Source organism: Chaetodon trifascialis, chromosome 15, assembly GCF_039877785.1.
Source record: "Chaetodon trifascialis isolate fChaTrf1 chromosome 15, fChaTrf1.hap1, whole genome shotgun sequence".
Lineage (NCBI taxonomy): Eukaryota > Metazoa > Chordata > Actinopteri > Chaetodontiformes > Chaetodontidae > Chaetodon > Chaetodon trifascialis.
The window spans coordinates 7,647,782-7,660,445 of NC_092070.1; the positions used below are offsets into that span (position 1 = coordinate 7,647,782).

General features: G+C 44.0%; 1 protein-coding gene across 2 annotated transcripts; it reads right to left on the reverse strand.

The window, feature by feature from the left end:
• On the reverse strand, nt 1-10,997 carry rtbdn (retbindin). Of its 2 annotated transcripts, none has more exons than XM_070981191.1 (6): nt 10,653-10,997; nt 9,360-9,537; nt 9,133-9,232; nt 7,866-7,994; nt 7,127-7,223; nt 1-1,473 (listed from the first exon to the last, which is right to left on the reverse strand). In XM_070981191.1, the coding sequence occupies exons 2-6, from the start codon at nt 9,517-9,519 to the stop codon at nt 1,117-1,119; spliced, it is 843 nt and encodes a 280-aa protein (XP_070837292.1). In that variant the 5' UTR covers nt 9,520-9,537; nt 10,653-10,997; the 3' UTR covers nt 1-1,116. The 2 variants fall into 2 exon arrangements, with proteins under 2 accessions (XP_070837292.1, XP_070837291.1); XM_070981190.1 differs by having other exon boundaries at nt 9,360-9,586; nt 10,653-10,779.
• Between the last annotated feature and the right edge of the window lie 1,667 nt (nt 10,998-12,664).

The window sequence follows — 12,664 nt, forward strand, 5'->3', positions numbered from 1 at the left end:
TGGCATTTCCAAATGTTGTCTTTATTGAGAACGTAAAGCACAGAAACACCCATTTTAACAAGCTTCCCATAAATCGCACCAATCAGTTTCCCTGTTTTTTTTGTTTTATTTTTTACAAAACATTCACATCTAACAGTGCTTCACTCTAGAAGTACATGACATCATTATAAAAGAAACGTCCACAGTACATTGATGATATACATGATCAAACTACCAGAACAACCATAGATGTTACGAATGCTGCCTCTGCGGATTTATTCAGATTTTGTTTCTGAATATTAAACCTTCCCTCAGGTATGAAGCATACCTCTCCACGGTCATTAATCATAGCAGATCCCTTATGTTCAAGCCAGTCGGCTGGTCTCTGCAAAGAAAGCCTAAGTTACATTCATTATCATCATAAGCCTACGTGACTTTCTCCACTATCATATACATTATGATGTGTAGACTGCACAATACGGCACAACAGAAAGATCTGCATTTACAAATTCACTAATGCACAGATTAAAGTCACCTACATGATTGTAAAGAGTAGCAGGGTAATGCAGCACTGGTGCAGGTACATCATGTTTACAATACTGTCATGAAAAGTCCTCTGGTTAATGGCAGCATGTTTGATTCATACACAAGCGCAAATACTGGAGGATTTTACATTTCCCATGTGCAAGACTCATAACGTCCGTGATTTGTTTTAGTGAGCCATACAGAGCAAATGAAATACCTGACTTTGATAAAAAATCACCTTGTTATCTAGCATCTTGTTCAGCCATTATGGGCTGTTACCAATATAGTTGTTACTGAAGTCAGAGCCCTTGCAGAATTTAATTGATTGTGTCATTCAGTTGTGGCATCTTTATGCGTTTTTTTGAATCCCGGCTATTTAGGTTGTTCTGAGCAGGCGTTCACTGGAAGTGTTACACGCTTGTCAGTCTATCTTACACCAGCAGTATTATTCAGAACCGTAGAGGTTATATATAGAACTTGTTGATAATGATAACGAGAGCTGTGTGGTAAGGTTAGTTACAGGAGGTTACAAGGGTTATGACCCAATTTCAAGAGATAGATTATGTATATTAGGATCTAGACAATTATCTCTAAACACATCGCCATCTATCTCTACAAGCCGCTCCCACTCCCCTCCACGTCGTCCACTATGACGGAGCGTTTACGCAGCACGGAGTTGCCCTTCCTGCCACTCCTGGCCTGCAGGGGCAGCTTGGTCTGGCAAGGGGCTCGGTACTGGGGCAAGCCAGCCTTAGTGGTGTCCAGCTCCTCCGGGTCATCCTGCTGGGCCCTGAGGGCGGCGATCACGTCCTTGTCCGAGGGACTGAGGGTCAGGCAGCCGCAGGGGCGACCGCCGTCACCCTCCGCCCCGACCTCTCCTGCCTCTCCCACCTCCTCTGGTTCATCCTCCACTGTCATGAAGGCGTCCCCCCACAGGCTCTCGCAGAGATCCCTGCCCTGCTGGTACATCTACATGTAACACACACACAATATTTTTAACAAGTGAAAATGTATCTACCTCCTCTGACAAAATGATGGCTGTCCAGTATGGGTAACCACCAGTGGTGAAAGAAAACCAGTGTACATAAATACATAAAAGTCCTGCATTCAAAAATTCTACAGGAATCGAAGAACACAAGCAAGCACAAGTATGTACTTAACAGTATCAAAAGTAAAAGTACTCATTATGCAGAATGGTTCCTTTCAGAGTGTTAGATGAAGTCCCAAAGGTCCTGAAAGGTCATATACTTTTACATCCTATGTGCACAACATTATGAAAGATGAATCCCAGTACAGCCTTGCACAACTCCGACCTGATAAGGTCGACTCACTGACACAACTGAAAACCCTTGAGTGGGCATGCAAGGCCTTTCACCTATAACAATGCATCACAGATCAGTGGAAGCTGTAGCTGTCACATGTAGTTGAGTAAAAATCTCAATATTTCCCAGTGAAATGCACTGAAGTCCAAGTATAAAGTGGCACAAATTGCAAATAGTCTCTCTAATTTGTGCTGTAGTGCAGTATTTGAGTAAATGTACTACATTACTTTACACCACTGATGGCTGAGAGCTCTTCAGTCACAGGTAATGAATGTCAAGTTTTGGTTAAGTACATTCTTTCACTTTTATTGCATTTTGGATCAAATGCATATTTGCAAGGGTTTTTTTTTTTCAACATTCATCATGTATATCTTTTTTTTTCCTGTATGCATCGATTGAATAATTGATTTTGGCCTTTCAGGGCAGCGCCGGCCTTGAAAGCAAACACTCTGTGCCAAGTGCTAGTGGGGGCTGCAGGCACCTGGCAGCTGCTCTTGCAAGCAGCTTTTGTCTGCCTCTCTCGCTCGCCTCACCTCGTCTCCACCAGCCTTGAGAGCAAATTATGAGACGAGATGACCTTGGAAAGCTCACATTGGTATCTGAAAGACTTCATCTCTGCGCCGTCCTCACGGTGGAATGGCGATTCTGTCAAGCCTCACAGACAAGACAGACACATCTAAACTAATCGGAAAGGTCACTTCCAGCACCTTTTGTGACAGGAAATTCATCACAGCGCTAAGTCTTTACAAAGTTACACTTTGAGGAAAAACTCCAATTAGTGCTGACATTACCTTTAAGTTTTCCAGAGCATGAAAAATCACACTCCTCTCTAATAAGACATGCACACGGATTAAAGGAGATATTGCACAACGCTTCAAAAAACAAATCACAATTCAACATTTAAGCTGTTTATCTGTAAATAGCATAGGCCTATGTCTTTAGAAATAGTTGGGAAAGCTAATTAGTGAAGTTTCAGTGACACACACGCTGTGCTTTTCTGTGTTCCAGCTCCCATTCTCTGTCTAGTGACGGCCTCACAACCAATCATCAGGATGTGCTGCCAAGTCACCGTCTCTCTCTCCTACTATAGCTCATTTTGTCCCTTACGTAACTTCCACTATATCTCCCCATTGCATTTTTTTCTTCTTTAGCTTATTGCTGCACTCACTGTTTGTATATCTCTCTTATTCTTCCTGTTTCTCTGTAGCGCACCCCCACCCCAACGTCTGCTTCCTTTCATCCTGCTGTCTGTTGGGGGATTAAGACTGAGTCACACAGGGTGCTCAGAGAAGAAAAAGCTGTAATATATTTACCGTGTTCAAAGGACAAAGAGGTTGACGGCTATTTCTCTTCACCAGATATACGTACTCTCTGTCTGACACTTAGGTCTTATTGCAGTGACCCCATAATACACACAGGGGTGCGCACATGCACACACACACACACACACACACACACACACACACACACACACACACACACACACACACACACACACACAGACATTTCTGTCCTTCCCCAGGCAGACATGCTTTGCTGCCAAAGCTAATTCAGTACGAGCACAAGTGGCTTTAGACAGCATGTGATTGAATAAGTGAGATACAGAAATTTCCGGGGGCTCTATCCTGTCCTTCCCATCCTTATCTTATTCAATTCTGTCCTTCTCTGTCCAAGAACCCATGACATTACACCTGGAGTGAAAAGGGAACAGAAAAAAGGAAGGACGTAAATCTTTGATCTGGTTGGTAGTAACAACAGATAATTCATTTTTCCTCATAGCAGTCGTCTGTTGCAGTGATTCCCCCGGCCAGAGGTGGAGATCAGAATTAGAAAAAGCTACGTTTAATTCTTGATTGAACACATACGAGTATAGTAATGATATACTGAGGAGTTACAAAATTCATAATCTTATGTCCCCAAACAAAATGCATTTTAAAGGTAACTCTTTAGATAATTACGTCCAAATTACAGTGTATATACAGTGTATACCAGGACTAATATGTGCAGCAAGTACACTGGAAGAGGACAAAAGAATATGGATGCTACAACTTTGTGTTGAAGGGGGACTTATTAAATTAATAAATTACGATAATTAACATAATGTATATAATTATTGTTGCTGGGCAACAAACCATAAGCCTGGAAACATAAGGCATAGCTGCAGTAAACAGCTGCAGCTATAGAAAAATATGAGCTTTTATTTCCCGTCCTATCATGGGATCACAGCTGCATACATACTTTGACTCCAAAATACATTTCATTAAATTTATTTCAGAAAACATATTGTGAACTTAAAAAAAAAAATGCATGAGAAATTCATTTTTAGGGACAGAATACTATGAATACTACAGAATACCTACAGTGCAGTTCCAGGCTAAGTAACTTATGAAAAACACTGAAAAGTGAAGAAATATAGAGAAAATATAGAGAAGGCCTGTTGGTTCCCTGTACATACCCTGTAATCATTCATTATGTACCTGGCAATTTAAATAGTACTCAAAGAGTATTTAAACCACATGGTTTAGTAACCTCATGTGATCGTTTTCCCTTCCTCAGACCGTTGCTCTGGATGTGTTTTGTGCCAGCATTCAGCATAGACACGGACACTTTTCAGATTTAACCTCATTCCCACTAAATCTGGAGCAGAAAGAGTATCTAGTGTTGTGATAAATCAGACCTTGGCTGGCAAATAATGTTACCAATCAGAACAAAGAGAGACTGAGACACAGAGTGCCAGAGGGATTTTTGCATGCAGTGGATGTGTGTGTGTGTGTGTGTGTGTGTGTGTGTGTGTGTGTGTGTGTGTGTGTGTGTGTGTGTGTGTGCCTATACGCGCCTTTAAATATAATAGCTTGTTTCTATGCAAATTGACATCTATTGCAGTAAGCATTTACAAATCCCAACTGCATCTGTGTGTATTTATTGTACGCACACACGCACACAGGCAGACAATGTGTTTCTCTCTATCTATCTATCGGGTGAACTTTTCAGGAGCTGCGAGAAACACCAAGGATTCTGAAAATGTTCCAGGAGGATTTTTTTAATCCCCAGTGAATGTGTGCATTGTAACATTTGAAATGGAAGCTGAAAAATCCCCATGGTCAGGCTGATGAGAGGTTTTCAGGATGGACATAGGTACGTCTGTGCATGTGTGCAGTTTTGCTTTTCTGCACAGCATGTCTCAGCCCTGAGGTGGACTAAAGCGCCGGGAGCTCAGACCACACTGTGAAATCTCCATCTCTGCTGGCTGAAGAGAAAACAAAATGAAGCTTTACGGCTGTGAGCTCCAAAAATGTTGCGAGAGGCAGGCACTTGTTTGCAGCCTTTCTAAGAGGGGTGATTTGTTGAATGTGCTGAATGCGGTGACTCATTTCTTTGTATTCAGGAGCTGTTTAAAACACTCTGTTTTGAGAGCTACTTAAATTTATTGGAGCCTATTTTGTGCCATTAGCGGTGGCCTACATGAAAATGGGCCAATCCAAGCACACAAAACACCAAAATACAAAGGCGCACAGACACACAGACACACAGACACACACACACACACACACACACACACACACACACACACACACACACACACACACACACACACTCTATTTGCATTTTCTCTCTTACCACAAATTTCCAGTAATCATGTAATATCCACCACGGAGCCTTAATTGGCCTGGTGCTGTGTGGTGTGTGTTCATTTGCAGGTGTGTGTGTGTGTGTGTGTGTGTGTGTGTGTGTGTATGTGACAGAGAGAGCGAGAGAAAGATACACACACACACACACATAGATAGATAGATAGATAGATAGATAGATAGATAGATAGATAGATAGATAGATAGATAGATAGATAGATAGATAGATAGATAGATAGATAGATAGATAGATAGATAGAGTGTCATGGCATGTGGTGTGTGACAGTTAGCTCGCTGTCAGCCACCGCCACACACCAGCCCCTCAGTAACTCTGCCTCTTCTTAAATCACCCAGCTGGCCTCTGCCCACTGAAGCAGGACCAAACCTTTTCATGCTTCAGCCCACAGCGCTGCCCTGAGCTATTAACCCTTCGCTGACCACACACTCTCTTGGCCGACGACATGCCGAGTCTACTGCGACACAGTGTGTGACCTTCTACCTGCACATCGCTCAAATGACAACTTTGAGATCTGTCAATGGGATTCAAACCTCTGACACCTCCCCTGCTGGACAGAAGATCTCAACTCATATGTGACTGTGCTCTGATCACATCACTTTGTGTTTGTGCTAAATTAGAGTTTAAAGCTGTGGTGTGTGTCAATTTATTTTAGGCATCACTGGAGAAAAATTCCACAATAACCATCCATCCATCCATTGTCTATGCCCGACTATCCCTTTCGGGGTTGTGGGGGGGTACACCCTGGACCAGCCACCAGCCGAACGCAGGGCAACATATATATACACACACAATCATTCACGCTCACACTCACACGTAAGGACAATTTAGAGTCACCAATTAACCTAATGAGCATGTTTTTGGTCTGTGGGAGGAAGCCGGAGAGAACCCACGTATGCACGGGAAGAACATGCAAACTTCATACAGAACTTCACACCGACCCAGGGATGGCGCACTACCTGCTGCGCCACCGTGCCGCTTACATGATAACCTTTCAGCATATTGTTATTCAAGTGGTTTGAGAGAGAGCTGGACTTCTGCACCTCCTCTTGGCTCTGTTATCAGGCTTTAGAAAATGTAGCCCATGACGGTAGACTTTGGCCAATCACAGATCCTTTCACATAGAGGGAGTTCCCATTGGCCTTAGGAGGCATGAGATTTCAGAGGCCAACTGACTCCTACTGCTGCCATTTGATTGTGTGGGTTTGATGGGAGGGTCTTGACAGAGTGATACGAGACGGTAGAGAGAGAGGCAGAAAGTTGTGCATTGCTTAAGTTCAATGTTTGCCTACTGCAGCTTTAAGGGAGTTGTTACAATTCACCCAACGTTGAACATGAATGTGTGTACGAAATTTCATGGCAATCCATTCAATAGAGGTGGAGACATTTCACTTGAAACCAAACCAACATGTTGACCTCATGGTGGCAATAGGGGAAAAGTCAGAGGATCACCGAATTCAGTAAGATTCATCCTCTGAGGATCATGAATATTTGTGGAAAAGTTTTCATGCAAACATCTGAGAACTGTTGAGATATGTCATCATAGATCAAAGTGGTGGAAGGAACGAAATTTCGATCCATAAAGCCAATGCTGTAAGTGTGGCTAAAATACCAGATGGCAACAACCCCAATCACAGATGTGCTGGATCAAAACCTACCTGCTGATACTGAACGCAGGTTCCAGTGCAGTTCTGCCCCCTGGGGTCTCTGGCCCAGTTACGAGCACACGTCATGTCCATCCTGCAGGCATCAAACCTGAAGAAAAGTACACAAGTTCTCAAAAAAATCATCAAACTGTAATTCTCTCATTGGAATATTTTCTCCTTATCTTCATGTTTGTACGTATTAAAGTTACGAGGTATGACATTTTAATGAGTTTCATATTTACTGCACGGGCATGAGTGATATAATCATCTTATCGAATTCTTGGCAAGAATTTGAATAAGCACATTCCCAAGTGTCCAACTATTCCTTTAAATATGCACATTGTGAATATAAATATATGCAGCTGAAATTTTATTACAAGTGTACGAGGCTGTTTTCATTTTTTTCCTTGTTTGCACAAGTGATTTTTTTTTAGCAGTATAGTGAAGTTCCCTATTTGTGTCTCGAAGCAAAGCAACCATGACACAAAGCTGTTTTTCATTTTGCTGGGAATCTCCTGGGTATGTATGAACCCGAGCTTGGAAGCCGCTGTTGCACGTTTTTGTACCCTATAAGAAAAGTCTGATATATGTAACTCTGGTCCTACCTGTGTCATACCGTTTTATGCCTTTTAATAGACACTGCACAGTATTTTGTTGCTACACTGGCTGATATTCTCTCTCTGTTGTCAGCCTTACAAACAGATACTGATTCTGATTTAGGTTTAGTTGGCACTGTGTTTGGCAGCCTCACCAATCACGGCAGAAGCTGTGGCAGAGCGGCACAGCCTGGATGTATGAGCGGCGATGGGGATGAGGCCAGCGCGCAGCATCAGGGGAGCAGCGGTAAAAACACGACACACGCTTCAGGAAGCTTTCACACCTGAGGAGAGTGAGGAGAGAGAGGGGACCAGTTACTAACATGATGAATGGTGACATCTGTATTTGAACCTTTATACTGGGAAAGCTGACACAGTGTAGTTGGTCACAAGACAGGAAACAATGACATGACCTATAGCTTTTTCTTGTGCTTCATTACTGCAACTAGTCTCCTTGTCTTGTCTGTGCTTTTTTGCCCTCTTTGCCACTTTCCACCAAGATACCTTTGTGCGTTTGACAGGACATTCATCTAATCAAGACTATCCTGCATGAGTGATAAAGGAAGTGCATTAAAAATAATATTGCTAATGTCAAAAAAATGGAAATTGCACAAGGATTGAGAGTTGCATGTGGTTTCTCTGTGGGTCAGACGCCTTTCTCAAACAAGAGGTTCTTTCTAATGTAAAAATACTGGTTACATGCTTTAAGGTGAAATTCAAAGATATATGCAGGATTTTTCTAAAAAGCAAGCTCATTCAAATGTAATCCCTCTCATCCAGCACTTACGACCCAGTAGAAGTGCATGGTGGTGTATTTATCACAGACCCTGCCCTGTGCTCGTTCTTATTTTCTTCTTATTTTGCTGTGTTCAGCACATTTTTGGCCTGCAACCTTTGGGCGGTGGTTGTGTAGACCCCCGCTAATAACAGCATGCAGGTGAAGCTGGGATTTTACAAAAAGGTAGTGACCTGGTGCCAGACTGTAAACAGCATGCACCCAGCAAGGAAGCTACGAAAATGGTGGACACAGCACCAAAAATAACTCAAATATAGCAAAACACAACACCAAGTGGACAGAGCTTGTTTCCAAATGAGAGTGACCCTGGGGCTGGCTTTCACCTGAGCACTGAAGGAGAGGATGGGGGTGAAGAGCAACGTGGAGTTAGCCTGTTTTCCTTGGACAGGCAGGTGCCAGCAGTTAGCTAAGTTAGCTTGCCAAAATATTGGCTTACCATTAAAACAAATATGACAATCCTACAATAGTAGCTTGCCGTGTACGTACAGTGTGTTTCTGGTGCCATGTTGCTGGTAAGGAGGGCCAAGTTTGGAAATTGATGTTTAGAAACAAAAAAAGCGACATTTCCAGCATAGTATACCTTCAAAGAGTCTGGATCAGAGGGATATCGCCTGGGTTAGACTTACTCAGAGCTCAGAGGCCCACACTTGTCCCATGGTTCATTCTTATTGATAGCAGAGGGAACATGAGAGATGTCCTGGATGTCTTCCTCTGTGCAGCAGCTATCTGTCAGCAACAAGGACAGGAAAACATTTTAGCCAGCTTTCAGTCAGGAGATTTACTTTGATATTTTCATCACAGGCTGTCATTGCACCATTAAACATGCAGTGTTTCAAGCCAAGCATTCACTCACTGTCTGCATACAGAGCGCACTCCCTCAGGTGTGGCTCTGGGCCGGGCGCGGCCTTGTGCTTGCCATCTTGAAGACACACCCCCTCTGAGCGGGCTCCACCAATCAGCGCGACCGCCAAATATGCGCAGACCAATAGCAGAGGGCGGGAGGTGACACCCATCTTTACAGCCAAACAAGTCTGGTAAAGAGTTCAGCACATTGGACAGCGGCAGACAAAACACAACACACTGTCACCTGAATAAGACACCGGGAGATAATGCACACGTAATCTAATGAACATAAATGAGTTCAAAAATACTTGATTTGGGCGACAAAACCTCACTTTAAAGTCAAACACATCGGATGTAAAATCTGTCATCAAAGTCAATCTCACGCCTCCTGGTTTCCATCATGATGCCATACATCATGTTACAGTGAGTGAGCCATCCAGCGCAGGCTGTGCGGCTCCATGTGTGCTCTGCGTGGGGTGACCTAGTAGACCGGCTGAGCCTAATTAGGTGGGACTGAGGCACCGTGCTGAGCTGGATGACATGCGTAGCTGTTTAATCTGACAAGCGGCTGGCCGATGTGTAGCCTACATAACACGAATTAAACAAATCTGTTGGACATGGCCGCATGGCCGTGGACAGGTCCGGTGTGGCCCTGATTTTACACAACACAGTAAAGAAGAGCTTGGGCACATTAGGACACAATCCTAGTTTTACTCATTTACTATTACTGCTAATTAAAATAGGCGAGGTTATAATCTATACAGTAATAAATGTGAATCAATTGGTTCTCAACCATAAAAAAAAAAAACCTTTATCACCAAAACATGTCAGTGGACGCCAGCTCTAAGATGTAAAATGAATATGTATGTATAAATGTAAAGAATAATATATAATATAATTGGCAACATATTAAGAATAAAAGCTTAAGCAGGTACAATTCTCTTAGTTGTCTAAACAAAGCCTGGGGGAAATCAATGATAAAAAAAAGTCCATTCATTTCCGATGGGCTGTGTTGGTGCTCATTAGTGAGTTTACACTGACCTCGAGGCTGTTTAAGGTATTTTTTTCCGCTGCTGTAGCAGCTGTGGCTCGGTATTTTTAACGTAACATCCCCACACGAAGCCGTAGTTTTGCTCTTTCATAATGACATTACGTCCCTCTGAATGTTACTCTCAGCCTGCGGCGACCTGTCGAGTCAGGTGTTGCTTCATCTATCTTTTTTTGTAAAAACAGTTTAAAGATCGTCGCCTTTTCTTTTTTCCAATTATTATTACCAATACTGTTTTTTTGTTTTTTTTTTTACCTGTCGGTGGGGTTAAAGGATGCTTCGTCCGGATGAGTTTCTTCTGCTTTTCTGTTTTTGTGTGGATGAATGTTTCCTCCGTGTCTCCCCGGTGTGTTGCTGTGGATCCAGCGCCTGTGCGCGGTGCTCGGTGCTCCGGTCTCCTCCTCCTCTCTCTCTCTCTCTCTCTCTCTCTCTCTCTCTCTCTCTCTCTCTGTTGTCTGTCTCTGTCTGTGCTGGCTGTGATCTCTGCTGCCCGGAGCCGCTGCTCGCTACTTTGTCACCGGTTTATATGAAGGACATTTCAGTCCCTTCCACCAGGCAGCTCACCCCCTCCCTCTGCCCCATGCAGGGAAGTCCTCTCTCTCTCTCTCTCTCTCTACCCCCCCACCCCCCCCCCCACCCCCCGCACGCACACAGAAAAGACTCCCTCCTTGTTAATCTCCCAGTGAGATGTTTACCAAATCCTCCTTGTTGACAGCCTTCCATCTCACTTTGTCCAAGCAATGATGAGGATGGAAACACTGAAGAAAAACAAAGACTCCTGGAATTGATTGATTGATGGGCCCACAAGGCATGTGCTGCCCTTGATTTTGAGAGGATCATTCACAGGTGGTGGTGCTGAGTCACACCTGTCCCCCCCCCCCCCCCCCACTCTCTCTCTCTGTAGAGGTCAGGGCTTTTTCCAGATCACAGGGTTAGAAGAGGGTGCAGCTGAGATTTAATACTGCATGATATGCTGAGGACGGGGAACACAAATCTCTGCGGAACAAAACACCACAGGGAAGCTGCTGCGTGTTGCAAAACCCATCCTGTTATGATAAAGACAGAGTTCACAGCAGCCTGCCTTTCTGGATGCAGTTTTTTTTTTTTTTTTTGCCACCTGTGTCAATGAACGCATGTGGGTCATCTGTGTGCAAACTAGGATCTTAGGTGACCTTGCCAGCACTGAATGGTGTAATCCCTCAAAGCATGCTGTTAATTCTCTCCATTTGGTGGTATTTGAAACATTCGCATTTGTCAGATGACAGCCGTAAAGCACATAGTCTGATTAGGGTTATATGAACACATGAATGTGGGCAGCCGGTGTGTTTTTCCACCATGTGTATTATTGCTCCTGGCTTTTAATCTCACCTCCCCTTGGACCTGGTGTACCAGCCTAATCCCTGGCTGGGTGCATCTCTCTCTCGCTCTCCCTCCCTAAGTGACCTCCCAAGGCTTTTGGCCACAGAGGAGCAGATGGAGAGTGTCTTGTGGCCTAGATACATCCGCCTAAAAGCAAGACTGTGAAATTGGTGACATGCCTCCGACATGATTGGTTTTGGCAACAAAACCACGCAGGGACAGGAAGGGACCAGACAGATTGGCCATCACATAAACACACAGATTGAGTGCAGATGAAATGGTCTCAGTGGAGTCTCAACTCAGATTCCTGCTGTATGAACTGCAGGAGGAAATGAGGGCTCGCTCAGGCCCTGTTGTCCACCAGACTGTTTCATAACTGCTAAGGGTCGTCACCACAGAGCACTTTATTTCTGGGGGTGAGAGCAGAGGAGCGAGAGGCAGACAAACAGCTCTCCATCTGGTAATTAGAGGAGGAATAACGATATCCTTTGTGTGAGAGCTATTCAGGGAACAGAGAGAGAGCGAGGACAAAGCAGCCCATCGATGCTCTCTGTGTACCCTTGTTGTCGTTCTCATTCAGCCGGGTTGGGTCACTGCCTGTGCTTGAGCCTTAGCTTGGCCCTCAGCTGGCAAACACTGTCAGCCATCCTTGCCGACTCACTAACATTCATTTCCGCCAGTTAGAGTTTCTTTGATTTGTTGTTCCACTGACCTGTTTCTCCATGATGGCAGCCGCTGTAACCATTCACATGAAGTTCGAAAATAAAAGGTTAGACGTGGAGAATCTGTCTGAAAACTCCTCATGAGACGAGAGCAGGAATTCAAAATGGGTTGTGTATCGCAGTGATTCCCAATGAAGAGTACTTGTACCCCAGGGTGTACTTCTACAGTGTCCAGTACATGGATAG